The sequence below is a fragment of the Acanthopagrus latus genome, chromosome 8, assembly GCF_904848185.1.
Source record: "Acanthopagrus latus isolate v.2019 chromosome 8, fAcaLat1.1, whole genome shotgun sequence".
Classification (NCBI taxonomy): Eukaryota; Metazoa; Chordata; class Actinopteri; order Spariformes; family Sparidae; genus Acanthopagrus; species Acanthopagrus latus.
The window spans coordinates 23,034,270-23,056,976 of NC_051046.1; the positions used below are offsets into that span (position 1 = coordinate 23,034,270).

Sequence of the window (22,707 nt, forward strand, 5' to 3'; positions counted from 1 at the left end):
CCTTTTGTAATAGACATTTTTACAAATATTTTCTGGGTGCGTTCAGGTGAAATCTGTGCTCTGCATGGTTGAAAAATGGTCAAGCAGCACAGTAAGAGGTCATGCACAGGATCAGGGCTTTCTGACAGTGCAAACCTTTTTCATTCTGACTTCCATGTCCTTGACAATCTGCAGATCATAACCTCCTTAAAAACATTTTTTGACAGCTGTTTTTTCTCTGTGTCCCCGACAAAACAAAGCATTTTCAACCACCACATTTTATGAATTCAGATTATGTTAAAGCATTTCATAGATTACTTTCAAGATTTGGCCAACAGCTTGCCATGAATACTTTTGTCGGATTTCACAATTGAGCCATATGTTCCTGAGAACACACTGAGACTCCGTGTCATCCATATTTATGGCAGGTCTCAGAACATAAACACAGTATATGGATGGCATTACTTGTGTTGTGATATGTTACATTGAACACAGGCATTAACAGACAACATGAATGAAAAAAGCCCTTTCAATACTGCAGGCAGTTTTTGGAGAGATTGTGAATCCTAATCATTGATGCCGTTCTTGTTCTTGTTTAACATTTGTGTAACAGGAAATGCATTTGAATGAAATGTATGAGAATGACTTGTAGCGTAATATCACTCACTCACTAGATGAATGAGTAAAGAGAAAACAATGACACAGTAATGATGCAGGCGCCACTGTTTTTATGTCAACGTTGAATAATTTGGTTCATATTTGATGGAGAGCAGCTGTAGTGTGACAGACTAGATGTGTTATTTATGGTTTGTCAGATCAGAGAGGTCTTTGAACCCAGCAGGAAACATTTATTGATCGCACTTTCTATACCTCTATGCTGCTTTAATGGACCCGAGTGTCTCTGTCATCAGTCTCAGACACCTTGCTGAACAACTGTGTAGTCTGAGGTTTTAATGTATTTACCACGGGCATCTCCAGGTGTGCCTCTCATCATCTACAGCCACTGTGAAATTCCCTCTAGATCATGTATCTGGACTCTATGTGTTTTACTTCTTCTTTTGAGAATACAGCAGAAAAACTGCACTGACAGCCCTCTGCAGTCCATCTTAGTGGACCTCTCTAGAAACATACTCGACGTTATTGCTTCTGTCTCAAGTGCTTTTCTACTGTAAGTCAAATCCTCTTCTCCACTGGAATCCCTCATCTGAGTTAAAAGCATGAATCACCTGTCTTTGTCGTTGTGTGGCAATGTCTGAATTACGCTGCTGTGGAATGATATGTCAGTACTTGTAGTATCTACGGGCCCCTCAATCATGTTTTCCACGGCAATATTTTATTCAGCTGCACAGAAACGTAGAAACAGTTTGTGTAAGGTGCAATGAACTTTTCATGCTCCTTTAATGTTTCAGTGTCAACATTTTGAAAAAGTAAACAAAAATGATTCAAGTGTTTAAATATCTGTTATAGTTAACACATATAATAGATTAGGTTATAAGGAACCAATCGGCAAAATAAGTGATTTTTTTTTAATGAAGAACTTTGAAATAGTCTTAGTTTATTCATTCTCACAAGAAGATAAGCATACATGTTGCCTATAACTCTAATTTATATAATATATATATATTTATATTTATAATTATAATTATGAATTATTCCTTGTAGTATCAAACAATCCACAGTTCTGACACTGATGTTAGCAGAAATCTTGAGGAACTGCCCGGTACAGTCTGTATTATTCCCCTGGGTAAGAATAAAGTGGGGCTGATGGAGATAAACCCTTGCCTCAGTAAATGATAGTCTGATGAGACATGAAACAACCAGATTTCTATGTTCACATTTCAGAGAAACAAAACGCAGAAGCAAAAACTGCAGACCCGAGGACAGGATGTGGTGACACAGCCATGCAAACATAATTACTTGAGATAAATCAATGTGTTCAGAAGTGTTTAATCAGGAGACAAACTGAGATCTCTACGTCAAAGGGGTACAATGGGAAAGTCCTCCGATGGAAACAAATCTGGATGGTCCTTGAGACTTGCTCGCTTGATCCCTGTTAGGTGTGCACCTGCCTGGTCGACGGAGTAAGACTGACAATTATTATTATTATTATTATTAAAGTACATTGCAAGACTATGATGCTGGTCATGCCAACTAATTACAAGATGTCTCATCCATCCAAGTTACATGAAACAATCTAACCAATTGTGTAGAGCCTTTTAAGGTTTGACATGCACTATTAATCACCACACATAAAAATCAGTCTACACACACCTTAACACAAAACATCATCCTGTCAGACATAGGTCACTGAATGCGGTATACCACCCAACCTGGCAACTCGATGAACTTCCCAGCCAATCAGCCTTCAGCTAGATTCGACACCTGCTCGGTTTAATGCTAGTCAAAGCCGGTGGCTCGCATTGTCCACGAAGCCAATTTAACCGCCTAAAAAAATTGCATTTTACACGAAATATAGTCTACAGCTAGTGTTTGTCGACACTGCAAGTGGTAAGCGAGTCTTTGACACTGTATATTTTCACAAGCCAACGAGAGTAATGAGAGATATTTGCTTTCAAACTTGGCTAACTAACGTCAAAGTATTTTTTTCACCCTGCTGGCGTTGGCTAAAGTTAGCTAGCTAATTGGCTAACACGAGAAAGCCAAAGCTTTCCTGGGCGATTATAATATGTGTCCTGTCACTGTCAGCCTTTTCACCTGCGTCCTATCATTTAATGCCCTATGTGCTCCACAGAGGCCAGTGTGAGCGATGGGAAGAGAGAAGGACGCCAAAGGAGAAGGAAAAGCAAAGTACAAAGCGACGAAGCTGAAAAGGCTGAGTGACAATGAAAACGCTGGTGCCGGGGGGGACGCGATCAAGAACAGGTGAGTCATGTGTGAGAGACTAAAGATGGATAGAAAATAAATGATTTCCTGACAGGTACGATTTAGCTCGCACTTAATCATTATTCGATCAAGAGCAAGTCAAGTGTCATTACCAGGCAAGTTGCCTGTGTAACTCCCTGTCGAGATTGCCAAGTTAAAGCAGCTCCCCCTGAATATATGCCGTGCATGAGACCTGACCGCAGCACATCTGTTCAGCATCAGCACAGGCCGCCCATCAAAGCTGGACTTTGCACGGGTCCTGTAAATAGCACTGCCTTTCATGTCGTTGAGATGTGGAGACAAATTAAGTTGGATTAATAATTAATACTCGGTGATAAATCATATGAGGGTGAGAGCCACATGGCAGTGTGTGTGCTGCCACTAAAAGACATATAAAGCAGTGTCACTGAGAGAATGCTACGCTGGCTGAGCTGTCATGCAGGCCGGTGGCATTGAGTGCATGCATTAATTTCACTGAGTGCTGTGGGTACACCGTCTTCATCTGAATAAATTAATTTACCTTGATATCTGATGCGTTTATTACCATGCATATGTGAGCAGACAAATGAATGTGGAGTGATCTGTCATTGGCTTGTGTAATTGATGAGAGCAGGGAGATGAATAGACACCTGTAAGCGGTACTGGCAGAAGAGCAGGCAGCTCTCTGTGACAGCTAGCCTCCTGTTATTTCATGGCACACTGAGTGAATCACTGATTGAGGATCAACTTATCCTCATCAGCTTCAAGACTCATGGAACTAATTTTCCTGAGCTTTGAAAGGGCTTCCTGCATGAACTGTTGTACCGCCTCAGTCTGATGTTCAAAACTTGAGTTGTGAATAAAAAAGATTGAACAGAGCTCGGCAATAATTGCAGCTCAGTTCCTTGTAACATCACGGCCTGAAGGGTGAAAAGGTCACACAGAAAAGAAACATGTTCAGAGCCTTAAGGGGCTGCCCTGAGACATTGATTGTCTGATTGGTGGCATTTTCTAGCATTGTCTGACTAGAGAGATACTTACCAGGCAAAGACATGAGTCTGACATCAGCTTAATATGCTCCCTCCTCAAGTTTGCACTTAAAAGTGCAGCTCAAACTCTCTCTTCAGCCTATTCAGTCATGACACAGTAAAACTGAAAGCCGCTTTCTTCTTGCAGTTTTCTCCACAGTATTTCTCTAACTGCTCATGTGTCACAAATTCTGCATCTCTAACAAGCCTTTCTTTTTATCCCTGCCTGTCTTTGACATCCTGATTTGCAGTGCAAAGTCAACTAAATCTGCAGAAAAAACTGACAGTGGAAAGTCTCATAAGAAGGTAAATCATTCATTGTCTTCTCTGTTCAGCACAGGCTAATATTTCACCTAGTTAGTCTGACCCCAGTTTAGAACATCTCAATGGCAGTCCCGTGTCCTCTTGACCAGGGGAGGGATTGTGGTGATCATGTGAGTCCTTTCATAACTCTTGCCCTGTTTGGAATTAGGCCGTCAGATACCAGGCTGAGAATTCTAGCTCCTATTACCCAGGGACTCCAGCTCTGGCTGTCATAGCTACAGTATGCGCAACAGCACATCCTAGACGGTCTTACCATCATGCTATTTGATTCTTTGAACATTGGCAAGGTGTATTTACATCCATACCAATGCCCAGACCAGTGAAAGTAATTGTATTAACCTGCCATCAAACTAAATAAATGGTGTTCACTGGATCGGCATTGAACAGAGAGGATCACATAAAGGCTTGACATGAAATGTGACAAGTAACAGCTGTGTGCATGTATGTTCTCACCAGGAGTCCTAGGAGATTTGAAATGACCTTGTGTGCTTGTATGAATGTTTTTAGACTTATGCTTGTTGGTGTTAACTTGAAGTTGTGACACATAGTGTCAAATGTCTTCTGTATCTATGTCTTCTCCACAGGTGAAAACATCTAAGACAGAGAGACAAGAGTCAGCTGGCAGTCCAAGGTGGGGATGGAGTTGTGATACGGGTAGACTGTATCTTATTAAACGCTGTGATAATAAGATTGTAAAGCTACAATGGAGTCATTGTGGCAGAAATCTTATCTTCCTGCTCTTTTTTCCCTTCGCCGCTCCTCCCTCCTGAGGTGATAGAAATGAAATTTGTGTTTTGATGATCAAGGGCCCTGGACAGAAGCCGTTCGCGTTTTATACAATGTGTTAAGCTGTCTCACAGAAAATTAATTTACTCTGCAGTAAAGACAAATATCTGTGCCTTGTCAAAGGAGTAATAAATGACAATGCATGGTTTGAGGAGTAAGATGCTCAGCAGGGTGTTGCCGGGATGGAAGACTTTGGCCGAAGGCCTGCTGCGTCAAATCTGTCTCACAGCAGTGTTTCTACAGAGCCGTTAATGGATTGTTTTCCAGACACCGACCCAATATGTCGAGTGGCATTTCAAAGGAGAAGTCAGTTGGCAATACTATTTAGCTAAATTCTGCCTTTTTACTTTTCCTTAAAAGTTGTTTTGTCCTCCAGTAAGGCTCAGGTGGTAACTGAGCTAGTTGAGAGGGTTTCCTGCAGGGAGTTAACATGAGGCTGCCTATCAGAGTTGGAGAAAAAACATAAGACTATTAGAGCCATGGACTGTAAAAATCAACCCCTTTCAAAAGTATATTTTTTCATGGATTTTACTCATGGTCGCAGTACACCCCCAAAAAATGTTTCTACACACTGTCTTTTGTTTTTTATTCCACACGGAGCAGTTGACCTGAACAACTTTGCCACAGCATGGTTGAAGGTTTGCAAAGTAAACTAAGAAGAGAAATTGGTGGACATTTAGATAAAGACTTTGCCTACTGTGTAAGTTTAATCTCAAATGGTAGAAGAAGTTTTTCAATGACATGAGTCCAGCAGAAACTCTGCATATCTTCCACTGCTTCTCACCTGTTCAAACTGCACTATGGCCCATACAATACCTTAGCTGATGACGTTGCAAGGTTCTTGTAACTCTTGGGTGGTATCCATGTGGCTAAGTGCATTCATTGTAAGTGATTTGGATGAATAAATACATAACTATAATATCATAATAACTGTAATTTGAAATATTTTTGTGACTATAAAAAGAGCTTTGGGTCAAAAGTAGATTACCTGCTGTGGAGGTTAAGAACACTGATGAATGTAATTGTGACACCTCCAGGCAGACAGCAGGGTGTCTGTCAGTTAAATTTGCTTCATCTGTGATGGGAGATGAGACACAAAGCCTTATGGGATGTAAGGAAACCTATTTTAGCTCATTTGTGTAAGGCTTTGGCGTTCTTAGGGAGTCTGCGAGTCTTGAGGACTGTCTAACTCACATTTCATACAGTCCACAAGAGCCCTCAAACAGACTTTATGCAGACTTTCAGAGTCCGCTTGGACTGTGAAATGTTTAGAAGTATAAACTGTAGCGGTAATGCATATATATTCTGTAACTGTACATACTATTGAAGCGTGTGGTGAGGAAAAGAAAGCACTGTTTTTTATAAGCCGAGTCACAACTAATGTGTTGATTCCTTGATTTGGGCTTTTTCCCTACCCACCACCAATTCCTCACACTGCAGGGAAATCCTAGCTTGTAATTGTGCAGATATTTAATTTTTTTATTTCTAATTGCTGTAATCATGTCATTATCATTATGGTTCTGATAATATTACTTGATCACCATAATTATACATGATTTCTTGTGGTCAGAGTGTCACCATTGAGGTTGCTTTTTTCCCTCTATTCCAGATGGAGGGTAATTTTGTCCAAACTCGATAGCCAGCAGTGTGGCAGGCAGCAGTGAAAAGCGCCATTAAGCTTTTATTCTGCCTCATTTTTTTAGCTCATTGAGTGGGGGCTAATTTAAATCAGCATCTCAAGTCAGATTTTCTTAGTCAAAATAAAAAAAAACAAAACAGAATACTTAAGCCCTAAGAAATTTGTTTTTAGAAATACCCTTACCCTTGTAAACTGGAGTTTCAAGAGCGTATGCAATTTTAACATCAAAGCTGCAGCAGCAGTCTCTAGGAAAAAATGAAAAGAAATGTAATGCAAAGCAGGTTTCTGATTGAAAATTCCAGGTTAAAAGGAGTTCATTCACCTTTATAATGTATAGAGACAATGACTGTCCTCTCTTCTTTTTGTGCTTTAGTGAGTCAGTGAAACAAGAGCCAATGGATGATGACTTTAGAGAAAAGAAGAAGGGGTTGAAAAGGAAAAGAATAAAGGATGAGCCCATGGAGGGTCCTTCACATTCCACCACTACACCATCGTAAGTCTGACCAGTTGTTTGAGCTGTGGACTGGCCAGAAATAAAAACATTTTTTACATGTAGGCTTATTCATATTAATATTAAAGGTTCACAAAATTATTTTGGCATCTGCAACACATGCACTTGTATTAGTATTCTGTCTGTCTTGCGGTTCCCTGCAGCTCAAAGAAGAAAAATAAGCGACATAAGCAGCAAGAAGAAGGTGACAGGGAAGTTGAGAAAAAGAAGTCAAAGAAGAAAACCGAAAAGGTAAACAGCTGTCTTTCCCAGGTAATCTGTCTCCCATCAGTAACGCTCACATACAAGTTTTCTGCAAATGCAGTTTATGATGGGAGCGTTTGAATTCACATCTTAAGTGTTTTTTTTCTAGGCACAGATGGTAAAGAAAGAGGAGGGAGAGCATCCCGTCTCAAAAAAACCTAAGAGGACGAAAGAAGAGATTGAGGAGGCAAGACAGTTGAAGATCAAAAAGAAGGAGGAGGAGGAGCAGAGTCGCTGGAGATGGTTGGGAAAAAAAAATGCAGCTTTTTTCATCTTGCATTGTCTGGACCAACATGCAACATACACACACACACACACACACACACACTAAACACAAACTATGGAGGGAAAGCAGAGAGAAGCAATTTTAACTTTCTGGAATACATTTTCTGACTTTTATTTTACTCATCATCATGCTTTCTGTCAGGTGGGAGGAAGAGAAGTACGAAGATGGGGTGAAGTGGAAGTTCCTTGAACACAATGGACCCTACTTCCCTGCCAACTACGAGCCTTTGCCAGACAACGTTCATTTCATCTATAATGGTTTGTTGAGCACTGAAGCTGAATATGTCAAATTGAATGAAACAGGGTTGAAATGGTTTAATCACAGGGCTTTTCGACACCCCCCACTTCTTTTCTCTTACAGACAGCTGTAATAATCCTGGTGACTCTGAGGTGCTATTGAGACCATTCAAATGCATTGCAGGAATATTCAGTAACTTTACTTTTTGATTTGTGAAGATAAGGGTAAATTTGGGCTATAAAAAATAACAAAGATAAGAGAAAATGGAAAACATTTTTTTAAAAAGTTTAATTTAGGATCAAGTGTAGCAGTAAAATTGGGGAAGAAGAAAAATAAAAATACAGCACAATACATAAACGCCACATGAAGTTGAAGATTGCAACCAGCAGCATACCAATACCCTAACCCCTAGACCTTCGCCAGAGCCAGTGTTCAGTTTGTCTGTTCTGAGATACTGTAGAAACCTGACAGTGCAAAATAGTGGATTTTGCCATAGAAGTGGACCTGCTCTCTGTAGGTATAAAAGGCTCATTCAAAGGTGACAAAAACTGAATGTTTTTTCATTTTTTTTTCAAGTAATTATACACCAATGAAAATATAATTTAATTTTGAATATTCTATTCCATGCTGATATATTCATCTTAATCCCCCTAAGCACTGTGCCTTTTGAAAAATAAAAAAAGGAAAAACAACAAACATTTCAAAAGAAAATATCGATTTCTCAAAACAAACTCACTTGACACTGACTGGACAGCTGTGAGATTGTATGAAATGAGCCAGAGGTCAAATGTCATTAGTCTTTCCGGATGCAGATGTAAGGACAATTGGGCCTGGGCATGGTTGTGAGGAAGAGGAGTCATCTCGGTTCAAGAAAAAGACAAGACTGTTAAATTGCATTTAAGACCCCTGCCCTATTGTATTAATTTGAAAATGTAATACGATTATAACTACAAAATCGAAGGAAACTGTCTGGTTTTTACTTGGAAGGTCAAGCAAATTTGACTTTACATTATTCCAGCAAAGCTTAAAGCTTAAACCTAAGAGGCCTAGTGGACAAAGTCGTGTATAAAACTGAAGAGGTCTTGCCATTGGAAAAAAAAAAACACACAAAAAGTCAAGACACGCACACACCCACATTTGGATCTTCAGGACGCCAAAGGTGTTTTGGGTCAAACACTGATTGATGACTGTAATTGTTTGTGCTTTGTTTAGCAGTCCAACGACAACAGAATCCCACAGGGAGTTGGTTTGATCTGTTAATTCCTCTGCTTACATGTTCTTGTTTGTAGCTCCGTCTTAGTCGTGGGGCTGAATGTAGATCTTTGTCCTCGAGCAAAGCCTCTATAAATTCATGAATTAGTCTGACTGGACTCTAGAGGAGCTGAGACAGGTGGTACAGCTTGTTGGGTTTTGATCTGAGCTTTCGAAGGTGAGTCATTGTTTGTTGGGTTCGAATCACATGCTTATGTTTTCTCTGTTTGCAGGTAAGAAGGTGAAGCTGAGCCTTGCAGCTGAGGAGGTGGCATTGTTCTTTGCTCAGATGTTGGACCATGAGTACACCACAAAGAAAGTCTTCCGGGAGAACTTCTTTAAAGACTGGAGGAAGGTAAAGCAAGCTGACACCTGAAGATCCCTTTAACCCTAGTACAGAATGCACTACAGGGAACTTGGTACTGGTAATGAAACACTTAAGATGACTCTGTGGGACCTACATAAGCAAATGAGATGACTGAGTTGTGAAGATTAATTAAGGGGTCTCACAGCCTGAGGGAAGTAGCTGCTTTGTAGTCTGGTGTTATGGTAGAGCACCAAGTCTACTTTGTTTGACCATCATCACATTACAATTATTAATCTTAGCCTCAGCAATATATATTACACCATCGCCATCCATCCTGGAAAAAAAAAAGTATTAAAAAATGTTTTTACTTACTTTCAAAACAACTATCAAATGAAATGGGGTGAATAATGTTTACATGTAAACACACTCTTTAATATTCCAATCAAAGATGCCAGTGCCTTATGACAGTTTTGTCAGATGTCTGAGTGTGAAGATATTTCTTAATGCTGCTAGCATGAGTGATGACTTAGAGCTTTGTCAACTATGGATAATTTTCTATGTACATGGGTACTTTGTCCTAGTCAAGACATTAGTACAGAGGAATTATGCAGTGTCAGCTTGTCAGCTCCAGAAGCCTTCGCCTGATAACATCCAAAGTACAGTATTAGTTGTCTGTATTCCAGCTTTGTGTGTGAGTATGTATGACTGCTACCTGCTTGCTGGTGTCTATCAGGGTGTCCTCTGTGTAGAGAAAACACAGTGCCAAGCCCCATGGCGTATCATGCAGAATTAATTTTGCGCTGCTTAGTGCTCAATGCACTTGAAAATACGATTTGTGTGAAGGCATTGGTATGCTAATCCATACAAGTAGCTCCCCTGCATATGAACAAATCCAATTAAACTGTTTTATTATAGCCGGAAAAAACTCTCCTCGCTCCACTGCCCTCAGTGCCCGCCCACTGTCGGGTGTCAGTCTTGCTTAGACACGCAGACTGACTGCGTGTCCATACTGTCAGAGCGACTCTGGAGAGAGTTGTGTGTGTTTGCACATGTGTGCTGATGTGGAGGTATGGAGGTGATATATTTCTGATTTTGGATCTCATCTCCCATGAACCTTGAAAACTCATCTGGACCAGATCAGTTTTAAGGCATGACCGACTAAGACAGATGACCAGCCGATCAGTGTAAGATATATCCGATTCTGTCCTCATCAAATTAACCCACATGCCACCCACCCCTTCAAACTGGACTGCCAGCTGGAACTAAAATATTTTGATTTATTTACCTAATTTATGTGCACTCAGAGATTCGGAGCAGTGTGGGAGTCTTTCCTGCGTTGTGCTGTCATTAACAGTTGTGCTCTCTAACACCTTTGTCCTTTGCAATGCTGCCTGCCTGTGTTTTGACTACGGGAATGGAGTCCACACAGACACGGAAAGGAGCAGAAACTTGACGATACTTTAGTTGATGACAAGGATTATTGATGTTTCAAAGGATTTCCAAAAAGGGATTTTTTTTTTGGGCCTTACAGGCAGATAAACCCCAAAATGTTGACCTGCAGTTCTGTAGGAATCACTTTCTCGCCCTACAGCAGTAGACCATATTAAAAGTGACTTGGGCGCTGATGACATTTTGACACCGGAGACCTCTGGGATGATCCAGAAAGCCTTCACTGAAATGCTCTGTTAGTGACCTCTTTGATGGGGTAACACCGTGTTACTTCTGAAAGTTGACAATTACAGTTGAAACTATGCTGCTTTATTGCTGCCTTCAATCGCTGCCCGCTCAGCAGTTGCCCTTTGAAGCAGAAATGGTCTATACTCTGGCCGTTCATAGCGAACCACTTAAATCTTTTTCTGTCTGCTCCGCCTCCATAAAGATAAGTAATGAAAGGAAATTGAATTCAATTAAAATTGAATGAAGCAGCATTGTGTGAAGATCCTGTTTATTCCTTCAGTTCAACTTTTATCTCAGCACATAAAAGTGTTTGGATGTGCAAACCTCCTGTGATAAATATTAAGGCTTTGAGTTAAGAACGCACTGAAACATTCAACTGTATAACTTTAAATAAAACAAAAAAAACAAGTCGTTATTGCTGTCACTGAGGGCCGTCGCTAATTATAACTCGGTCCAGGGTAAACAGCTGAGAATGGATGAATGATTGTTTAGTCTATAAAATGTCACAGTTTTCCCGAGGGATTCTTCTGTTTTTCTCAATTTGCTTGATTAATGACTGAGAAAATGTATTGATTAATTGTTCAATAAACTCACTGTTTTATAACTATACCACACGTGTGGCAGCATTTATGCAGATATAACTGTAGACACAAGAAGGGATCACACTTCAGTGTTGAATGCTTTGTGTTTGTACTCTGTTTAGGAAATGACCCATGAAGAGAGGTCATTGATTCAAGATCTTGAAAAATGTGACTTCGGAGAGCTTCATGCTATGCATAAAGCCAAGGTTGAGGCCAGGAAAAACATGACTAAAGAGGAGAAACTGGTAAGGTTCATGCTTTTTCCCCCCTTTGTTGAGTTCATTACTCAAGCTACTCTTCTTTCTGTTATTGTCTAAAGGTTGAGGATTCAGTTTGTAGATTAAATATTAATAGTTTTTGTTTAATTTTCCTTTAGGCTGTGAAAGAGGCCAACCAGAAGATTGTGGATGAGTATGGCTATTGTCTGCTTGACCACCACAAAGAACGCATTGGCAACTTTAAGATTGAGCCTCCAGGGCTGTTCCGGGGTAGAGGAGAGCATCCCAAACAGGGTATGCTGAAGAAAAGGATCCAACCAGAGGATGTCATCATCAACTGCAGCAAGTGAGCTTGGGGCAAAGGGCTCAAATTGCATACAGGGTTGTGTCATCGAGTTGTGATGCATAAGTAAAGGCTGGTCTGAAGTAACAGTCACCCTAGCTGCTAAAAACTGTTACACTCTTGGTGTGACCTTCTTGCTGAATGCACAGCAAAGAAGGCCTCGATGCAGAATGTATCAAATAGCCTTAAATCATTTCTTTTTCTTAGGTTATAATACACAATACTAGTGTATACTATACTAGTTAGTTTGGCAAAGCATATCCATATTGACAGACAAGCATTGGTAATACAATGCTACAGATGGTGTATTGTCCAGATTCTGACAAAGGAAATGGTTTTTCTCAGGTAACCGAGAAATATGGTATATTAAAGCGGAACGTCAAATCAAGCTTGAGCCTCTACAGAAGGATTTAGCTTGTACTGTAATGCTATTGCTGCACACACACAGATACACACACACGCACACATTCATTCTTGGTCTCACTCTTCATTGACAGAGAAGGTCGTATCCCTGTACCGCCTGCTGGTCACCACTGGAAGGAGGTTAGACATGACAACACTGTGACATGGCTGGCCAGCTGGACTGAGAACATCCAGGGCTCCATTAAATACATCATGCTCAATGCCAATTCAAAACTCAAGGTACAGGTCAAAAAATGCTCCTACATGTGTAGGACTGGCACATGCATCATAACCAGTTAAATGTTAAATGATGACTTGGTACTATTGTTAGTGTTTTGCTTGAGTTCAGGGATAGGCAGGCACTGTCTGTCTCATTTTTGAGTCAACACTTTACCTTCCTAAGTTTGAGTCCTCAGATGATGATAAGATTTGGCCAACACTCATATAGTACACACAGCTGAACGTACCACCAGTCTGTTGTTACCATAGTAGCCTCTCTACTTAACTGCTTGCGACAAAAATGTAAAGCCTGATTTGCGGTATGGCCCTCCACAGCTATGATGAGTGTAACTTAACAGAAATTAGGTTTCTTCGACAGAAAATGCCCACAGGCTGACTATAATGGATGAAAATCTTAATTTCACAGCCTGATTTCATTCATTTTTCAAGCATATTTTCAATTTGTGTTCCAGAGAGGTTCACACTGCCGTAAAGGGGTAATCCTGTGCTGAAAAACAGGCTATTATCTATTTTTCCTGGAACTAATGTTCAAAACGTGTGCCAACAGCTGGCTTTTAGTTAGTTTATTGTCCTTTTGTAGAATTATTTTGGTGTCCGTGGCAATTGTCAAACAAAAACAACCACAACATTATAACAGTTGCTGTCAAAGACATGCATTTAACAACAAAGTACATTGCATCACTACCAACAATAAAGAATATAACTTTTAACAAGAGATTTAAAAGATTTTAGTCAGTTTACTTGAGGAATATAACTGTGTCATTCATTTTCCAGACCTTATTTGAAGGAGCTGCACCAAGTTATAAACTTTTCGTTGATATCTGCCTATTGACAAATCATAATTTCCAGACTGCTTTTTGCTATACAAAATTTCCAAGACTATATTTAAAAGTGAATAATCCTGAAAAACAGCCTGCTTAACTGATTAATATATGCAGTTCCGTTTATTTTTTATTTTTACGAGACTGCCCTGAGGCAACATGATCCACAAATCCTTAGACACAGTAACAAAAAGAGGCTTAAACAACTTGTGGTCACTCTGATTGCTGCTAATCTAAAGAAACAGTTTAACTTGAGAATAAACTTTAGATTTTGAAAGTCTGAGGAAACAACAGTTTAAACCCTATTAACATGTTATTTTCTTTGAATCATGCTCTTATTTACTTACACATTCAGAAGTTGTTCCTGTTCCATCCTGTTAGCAGCCTTGTTACTCCTAATATTGTTGCTTTGGAGTGAAACTATTTTGATATTAGATCACCATTGTATAAGTACAGACAACTAGCATGCTTCCTTGTTCAAAGAATTCTAATGCTATTCTAAAATTTCCATAATGTTTTTTCTTTCTGAGAGTAAATGGAAACCCTCGTGAGGGAGGTGTGTTAAAGCTGATGCATGTGTGAAGACTCCTTATTCTTCCCACTTCTCTCACTTCTCTCAGCCTCCTCCATTTGCTTACTCATCCACCTTCTCCTTTTCATCCTTCATGTGTAAAGGTTAAGTTATTCCCCTGTTAGCGTCTATGAAAGTGTGTGTGTGTGTTCATTGATGCAGGGTTTAATCTTGTCATGGTTGCAATATTCAAGCAGCAGGCGAAAATAATTTTGTTATTGAAGTTGTGTCTTTATATTGGTTTTCTACTGTGTTACCTTTATAACCAGTTGCATTCATGTTATCATTACCACACTGTATAATGATTTGTTTTGAGGCTTTTCAAGGAAAAGTGTTTTGTGTTATTTTGTTTCATGTTTTCTCCTACTTCCTCTCTATAGTGTTTCCCCAATGTTATCTCTCCTTCTCACTGTCTCTTTGCTCACCTTCCTGCTCAGTGAAATGAAGACTTAGCAGGGAGGGCTAAGTCTTCCTTTCTTTGTCTACATCCCTCTTTACTTTTTTCTCCCATGAATGCAGGGAGAGAAAGACTGGGAGAAATATGAGATTGCTCGGAAACTGAAGTCGTGCGTGGATGACATCCGTAACCAGTACATGCAAGATCTGAAATCTAAACAGATGGGAACACGGCAAAGAGCTGTGGCTCTCTACTTCATAGACAAGGTTTGTTTGGAGCCACTGGTCAAAGGAAAACACCACAATAAAGATGCAGCAATTAGGACAGCCACTTTTACACCAATACTAAAAATAGACTGCGGTCAGTTTCACAGATTGTCCTTAGTGATTAGTGAACATGTTGGAAATCAGTGCAATGCATCTTGATTGCTTTGTGTCACATAGATGAGCGCAAGATGATTTGCAAGAAGAAAAATGGATTGCATGTAGCCATTTTCTTCCAGTGACCCAAAGCTAATTATCTCACTCTGCATTGAGGGAAATGATCGATCGAGTGCATGATTGTTTTTGGCTCATGCCAAAGACTATTTTGAATTTGAAATCAGTGTTGTTTGATTTGTAGTTCTCACTGTTTTTACTTCATTGATGTCTGTGAAATAGTCATCTAACTGGCACAAATTTGTTTTGCTTTGGGGGAATGGTGAGAAAGTGCTGGGGGAATGCGTGAAAATTTTGATGTGTAATTTTTTCTTTCATCCTCTGACCCCCCAAATAAGCTGGCACTGAGAGCTGGTAATGAGAAGGAGGAGGGAGAGACGGCAGACACGGTGGGCTGCTGCTCGCTACGCGTCGAGCACATTACCCTCCATGAGCTACTGGAAGGCAGTGAGTGTGTGGTGGAGTTTGACTTCCTGGGTAAAGATTGCATTCGCTACTACAACAAGGTCCCTGTCATCAGGAAGGTAAAGGGGTAAAAAACACTCCCCTGAAACTCACTTTCATTCCTTCTTTCATGCATTTGTATAGACTAGGAACGATGATAGTTAAAACAAGGCAAATCTGTTCATTCTCAGTAGAAGAACTCAGCAAAGAAACTAACCTTGGCTAAACTGTTCATTGCAATTTGAAATCAGTGTATTTCATTATAATAATCCAGGTTTTGCCCTTTGGGTTTTGGCAGAAGTCCCTGCAGAGAAGGTCACTTGCATACATATCAACATGCACAGAGCCTGAGGCAGGAAGGGAACTGAGAAATGTCCTCGGGGCACAGTTGTAGATTGGATTCCTGTGGCTGTGCTGGTTTAATTTGTCTGTCTGTAGGAACTGTTGAAGAGCCACTTCAATCTGCTTTTCTTAGATTATGTGTTCATGTAGGGGAATTCTACTACGTCCTCCTTTTAAGCTTCAGAGCAGTTTGAATGCACTCCATAAGTGGAATGTAGTAGTAGGGCTGTGCAATCTGGTGAAATAATAATACAGTAATTGTTTTGATAGATATTACAATTGTATTATGGTTCAAGGTTAGAAGGAATTATTATTTTAGCATCACCGTTTTCTGTTCCAGTGAGAAAAAGGTCATGCTGTTGATGTTTGTTTGAGTTTTTACCAAACAAATATGGTTTCTAACATCTAGAGAACAAGTTTTGTTGACAAGGGCATCTCTGCAACTCTGTAGTACTTCATCATGAAGCTGTTTTATGTCTTATTGTACCTTTAATCAGAAAGTGCTGCTCCTACAAAATAGATATTCGACTTAGCCATAATGCAGTTTTGACAAATACATTGATTCATTTTTCAGCCCTACTTAGTCATAATATGGAAGAAGATATGGACAAGAAAGTTTGATAGTACATATACATAGACTTGATTTTTTTTCATTGATAGTCTGATGACAGCAGTATATAAACAACTGGTCCCTTAAAAACAGGAGTTACTGAAGTATTGGTAGGCTATTGTTACCTTCAAAGGAATTCATCAGAGTGGAACACTTGAGGATTAGACAGCCTCGTGACTTAAAAAAGATGCCATGCACTCTTAAATACAAGCCAAACAAACCAGAGCACTTTAGTTTAAATTCAGACTGTTTGTGCAAATAGGTCCATGTCCTCAGGTATTTACTGTTAAAGGTGTATTCCAACCATTTAGCATTACCCTTCCATAAAGATGAGGAACTTCCAAGAGACAACAAAAGGTTATTTAATTTAAGCAGCAGAGGCGAAGATAATCTAAATTTCAGTCCCTGTTTTGGGTCAAGTTCCAAACACACTGAATCCTACAGTTCCCATTATACAATGCTGTAGCCTCTTTCATTAGACCACCCCTCTAAAAATATAACCCTTTCAGTTCACACCCAGACTTTCTGTTAAATCTCCGAAGTTCAGGCTGCCAATGTTGGTATTTTAGAAGACTAATAATATTTCTTTCATATTTTATAATGCCATCACCCAAAAAATCTCAATTCTATTTAAGTGATAAATCAGATTAAATTAGTTCATCTTTTTCTGTTATTAAATCAACTTTTTTAATTAATTAAGCTCGTAACTAAGTAAATACTTGTACAAACATACATGCATGTACATGTAGTTGTTTATGAAAGGTTAAATGCTCACAATTATGTGTAGAAGCAGAGATAGATAAAAACATCTTTTAATTTAGGAAGTGATAAACTTTAAGTTTTTACTTTGGACTCAGTACTCTTTATTACTGGAAATGGTTGGATCACACTAGTTGCAGACAATCCTTTGCAGCCACCACTTGAAGCTAATCCTAGTATTAGTATAATGCTTATAATATTAGTGTAGCTTAATCCTGATCTGCAAGTGTCTCGAATTACTGAACTGAAACAGAATGAATAGACGTGCAAAAACAAGGAAAAAATAAAAGGCTGCGCAGCATTTGAATGTTGACTTATAACTCAGATGTTAAGCTTCAATCTATTTTTTATAGCTTTAATTACAGTAATTCAGGTACTTTGTCTATTACAGTCAATGATGATGTGTACTCTAATGAGCAGGTTAGCCAATGCCAAAGTACATGAGGACAAATCTGTCTGGAAAGTCTTTTTTTTTGTGAAGTTGTGTTTAATCTGTCAAACAGCTGGCACACTTGTTTGTGTGTGAATGTATGCATATGTAAATGTCCACCCCCTAGCCTGGTGTTAGCCCATGCTATCTCCTATTCCAGAGATAGAAAAAGAAATGTGAACACCTGACAGCCAAAGTGTTTTGTGGTAGTTCTTGGCAGAACATATAATTATTCAAATGAGTGTATTCAAAAGCAACACATTAGCTAGAATTAATTAGTCCCTTGCATATTTTTGCATCCTCAATTCCCAGGGAAATCAGCGAGATTGCTGCAAAATGTCACATGGAATGAAACCGAACAAGGGTGGAAGGAAGGAATTTCCATTTCTAACATCTGGCGGGGGTTTAAAATTATTTAATCTAATACTTAAGGTTATATATTTGGCTCATACATACTAATACACAATCTTTTGCCTCTGCAAAAAAAAAAAAAAAGTGCATGCAAAGAACATTGGACACTGCAGGGAATGAATACAACCATGGCAATTAAGTGGAGCCCTGTTATGCATGATATAGACGGCCAGTACTGTACGTCTTATTTAATGAAAAGAAAATAACATCAGCTGAATATCTACATGAACACAGGTGTGGTCTTCACAGCCATGAACACCCAGGCAATGACTGATCAGCACTTTGGTGTCTGTTTATTGTTTGAAAGACGGGTACCCAGTTTTTACTCAATTTGAACACCAGTGAGAACACTGAATGTTTTTATCAGATAGCCTAGTGTGTCAAGACACCAGCGCATGCATAAATGCATATTGTTTTGGGTTCATTCAGCCTGCTGAGAATGCATTCAGTTATTTTCCAAATGATTATTTTTGTTCTTGCCACATTGGCGCAACTAACACATAACTAAACCACTTAAGTGACATCACTTTGGTGACTCTGCTTCTCTGAGACATTTAGACAGACACTGGTTTACATTTTCATCCAGAAAGCACTTGCACATTACATTTCATATTTTCAGTTTATTTGCCAAGGGAAACAACATTGCTACATGCATCTGCCAGTGAATGTGTCAGTGTGTTATATAAAGCAATGCATCTGTTGCTATTAATTGGTGTCTTGCATATTTTACAAGCTTATTAGGGGAACAGTGCATCTGTGGAACCCACAGTGGCTGGAAATGTCACATGTAACTGTGCCAGTTTTACTTCTCTGGTTCTGCTCTGAGACAGACAAATTAAATCAGACTTGAAACACACACAAACATGCATACACACATGCGTGCGCACTCACACACACACACACACACACACACACCAGTTCTTGTGTTTTTATGAATTACAATGTATTTGTACACAAATGCAACTTCATTCAGACCTAGCATCACTGTTACTCTCTGCTTTTTCAGTTGAAGTTATTGAATGCAATTTCAAAGAAAAATATCCAAACTGACCCAGTTTGTTCTAATGTTGGTTGTGACAAATTTGTCTGTATATCTTTCAGGTTTTTAAGAATCTCAAGCTGTTCCTGGAGAACAAGCAGCCTGGAGATGAACTCTTCGACCGCCTTAATGTAAGTGTCTCAATAATTGCCTCAGTGATTTGCTCCTTAAGTGTTTTCAAATGTTTTCAGTGATGTTTTTGGTGTTAAAAAAGAAAGGAAAAAGAATGCGCCAAAACTGCCACAACTGCTCTGAATAGATAGTTGCTTACTTTGTGTACAAGAGTACCTGAATTTGTCGTAGACTGTGTAAAATGTGAGAACCTCCCTCGAGGTGAGTAATATTCAAAGAAAATAGAAGGTGAAAGCAAAATAGAATTACATTTTTTTAATGTTTTCTGGAGACGAAAAGCAGCAGTAAGGCAAAGGCAGGGACTAAATTGTTAGGTGTAAGAGATGAGATTGAATGAGGATGAGCCATTGGTGTGGAGAGATGAAAGGAGTAAAGTGAAGAAACGGGAGGTGAGGAGAAAGGGGGAGGATATTGGGAGTGGGGGGGACTGAAAGCTGAAAAGGAGTTTCAAAAGAGAGGGGATGGACGCTGCAAGATAAAAATGAAACTGCACGAGTGGAAATTGAAAGTGAACATGCTGGGCGGATGAATTTCCACACATAAAAATCTGGCGTCCTCTCAACCAAAAGCAGACTGGCTGCAGGCACCAAGGCCACACAGAATGCAGCAGCTGTACACATGGTTAGTCCATCACAGGGAGACGCAGGGCTTGTCATCCTGCACTCAGTCTTTATAAAACAAGATCAACAGCGTTATTGTCTATTTTAGCCTATGCTCCGGGCTAACATGTTGTCCTTGTCGGGGATAAATATCCAGACTCACGCAATGAAGAGGTTTCATGTAGTGAAAACCAGGCAACTGCAGGAGCCGCTCACAGCCTTGTGTGACCTTGGGTTAAGTGCTGTCATTGCTCAGAAATGTATCATCTTGCGATACACTTTCACAGAGGAGGGTTGTAGGTGTGAACGTATGCAACAGATGAATGGTAACTAGAGGAGAGGGCTTTAATGAAACGGAGGAGAAAGAGATGCAGATAAGAAAGCACTAAGAAGGTTTAAAAGCCAACCCACGTGTTGGTGCATAAAGATTGACAGGCAGGAATAAGAAGATCCAGGACGGGATGTAGAGATGGAGCAATTGAAAGGAGTGCGGTGCCTGTGCTCTCTGCCCTCTAGTGTGTCAGAAAATGTCAGAGTGTGTTGGAGGTGGAATGGTAATGGCTGCTGTGGGCAGACTGATTGACACACAGAAAGGCCAGGCCACTGAGAGGGCGGAGAGAGAAAGTGTGTGTATGTGTGTTGGGGGGGTGATGCAGGCAGTCGACGGAGTGGTAGGAAAGTGACAGCTGGTCCAGTTGAGGGGAGGTTAGGAGGGAGAAGGTGGATGATGGTAGGTAGGATGTGGATGGAGGAGAGCAAGTGCCTTTCATTCAGCTTAGTGTCCCGCCTCCCTCACAAACATGAATCTGCTGCATGCACCTCTCTCTGAGTCGGAAAGCAAAGTTAACAGCACTGGGCTGGCAGAATTCTTTAGGATTGGAGATGATAGCTTCAGGCGAAAACTGCTAATGTAGTTAGTGATTGTTGTGAGGCAGATTTACACACAGCTTGTGTCTTGTCTAGTTCATAAAATCAGACATGGGTCTTGAGGTGTACATTTTCAAAATACTGGGTACTTCTCTTGATCATTCGGCTGATCTGTCTCTCACTGTGATACCTAACATAAGCAACGTTTTTCTTATATTCTTCACAATTCAATGCAAGGGAGCGACGTTGGAACTTAAGCTTAAAACGTCATAGTTCAGGCAAGGCTGGAAAATCAACAAACAGCATAGTCTGTAAACTCCTACTTGTATTTAATTATCAGCCTGTGAGATGCGCTACCTTGAATGGTGAGCATGTTGTTAGCTGTTTGGTTTATATGACAGACTCCTTCATTAGGTTGGCAAACTTTTTTTGAAATGAATATTTTCAGAACTATAGGTTGGTTCTAAAGAAACTAGTCTGTAGCTAACGAATGAGCACGTGTGTCTGACACATAGAGTGCAAAGCTACTGCAGTAATTTAATTCATGCATCAAAGAGAAAGAGGAGGCACGGAAGTTGTACTAGCTGAGATAAAGGTGCACACTTCTGCTCATCAAAGACATTAATTGTGTGGAGGTCAGTTGTTCACACAAAAAGGCTGTTATCAGACAGCAGTTTCTTTATTCAGACTTGAAATGGAGTTATTTATAAATGATGAGAGAGAGAGAGAGAGAGAGAGAGAGAGAGAGAGAGAGAGAGAGAGAGAGAGAGAGAGAGAGAGAGAGAGAGAGAGAGAGAGAGAGAGAGAGAGAGAGAGAGAGAGAGAGAGAGAGAGAGAGAGAGAGAGAGAGAGAGAGAGAGAGAGAGAGAGAGAGAGAGAGAGAGAGAGACCTATATATTGGATTCCAAACTGCTCAACACACACACCATGTCAGTGGCTGAGCTGAAAAAGCAGCCATTTGTCAGGCTTGTCTGGAAGCCTCCTCTCCAGAGTCCACATCATTAGAGCTACAGTACACACACTGTCTGCAGTTTCAGGTTAATTGTAACCTCACTGGGATTTCATATTCAAATATAATAAATTACTATCTGCAGTGTACTATGTTCCCTATGAGCTGCTTTTATATATAACTGATGCAGACACACACAAATTGGACCCCACCAAGAATGAATTGAAGAAGAATGAAAACTAGGTCATCATTTAGCAAGTTCACAATTGCAACAGTCAGTATTTGTCTCCCAGGCATTATTTACCATCACCACCAACCTTTCTTACATTGTGTTACTGAGAAAGTCCAGTGTAAACCAAGCTGTATTCTGGGTAGGAAATCACAGCTGCTGTAAAAGCGAGTTGTTATAATGCCATACACAGATTTGTGCACACACAATAACATCATGCTAAGCGAGGTGTGAGAGCTATACTACCTGCTCCTCAGAGGCCTCCATTAGCATTGCAAGGACAGTGTTTGTTAGCTCATTAGCAAGGCAAGCACGACAGCAACTGTGTGTGCACGTGGACTTGTGTACCCGCATGCACATGCATATGTACCTGCTAACCCTTCCTCATCCTGTCTCAATAAAGCTCCTGCAGTGTGAGACACACACATATATTCCTACAAGTCGGTGGCCCCAGACAGGGTTCTGACCCCGCTCTGATTAATCCAACCACCTAATTATTGTAATCTTCATCAGAATCGTCCCAATTAGTCCTCCTTTGGCTGTGAGCTCACCAGCGAACTTCTATGGACGTTTTGTGCCCCCTCCCCCCCCATGTTTAGAAACCCATGTGTTATCCACCTCTCAAGTCCACATGTTTGCACCTCATATCAGTGTGTGTGCAGTGAGTGTGCTGTTTGTTTTGCTTTCACAACAGTGGTGTGTGCCCATACTCTGTTTTGTTCCCATGCTGTTGTGGTGAAGCTGCAGCAGCCATTT

The 22,707-nt window shown here is 40.1% G+C and overlaps 1 protein-coding gene across 3 annotated transcripts in view; it reads left to right on the top strand.

Moving 5' to 3' along the window:
* The window catches only part of zgc:173742 (DNA topoisomerase I, mitochondrial), a 32,240-nt gene that overhangs the window by 5,526 nt on the left and 4,007 nt on the right, over positions 1–22,707 (top strand). Inside the window, exons 1-15 of one of the 3 annotated variants that reach the window (XM_037106206.1) lie at positions 2,308–2,487; positions 2,732–2,862; positions 4,121–4,175; positions 4,778–4,824; positions 6,992–7,111; positions 7,273–7,381; positions 7,482–7,615; positions 7,800–7,915; positions 9,380–9,501; positions 11,834–11,956; positions 12,088–12,275; positions 12,770–12,914; positions 14,826–14,969; positions 15,479–15,664; positions 19,238–19,306. In XM_037106206.1, coding sequence (XP_036962101.1) covers positions 2,747–2,862; positions 4,121–4,175; positions 4,778–4,824; positions 6,992–7,111; positions 7,273–7,381; positions 7,482–7,615; positions 7,800–7,915; positions 9,380–9,501; positions 11,834–11,956; positions 12,088–12,275; positions 12,770–12,914; positions 14,826–14,969; positions 15,479–15,664; positions 19,238–19,306 — 1,674 coding nt within the window. In that variant the 5' untranslated portion in view covers positions 2,308–2,487; positions 2,732–2,746. Of the gene's footprint in view, positions 1–2,307; positions 2,488–2,731; positions 2,863–4,120; positions 4,176–4,777; positions 4,825–6,991; positions 7,112–7,272; positions 7,382–7,481; positions 7,616–7,799; positions 7,916–9,379; positions 9,502–11,833; positions 11,957–12,087; positions 12,276–12,769; positions 12,915–14,825; positions 14,970–15,478; positions 15,665–19,237; positions 19,307–22,707 lie in introns of those variants that run through there. The other 2 variants (XM_037106208.1, XM_037106207.1) reach the window with 2 other exon arrangements.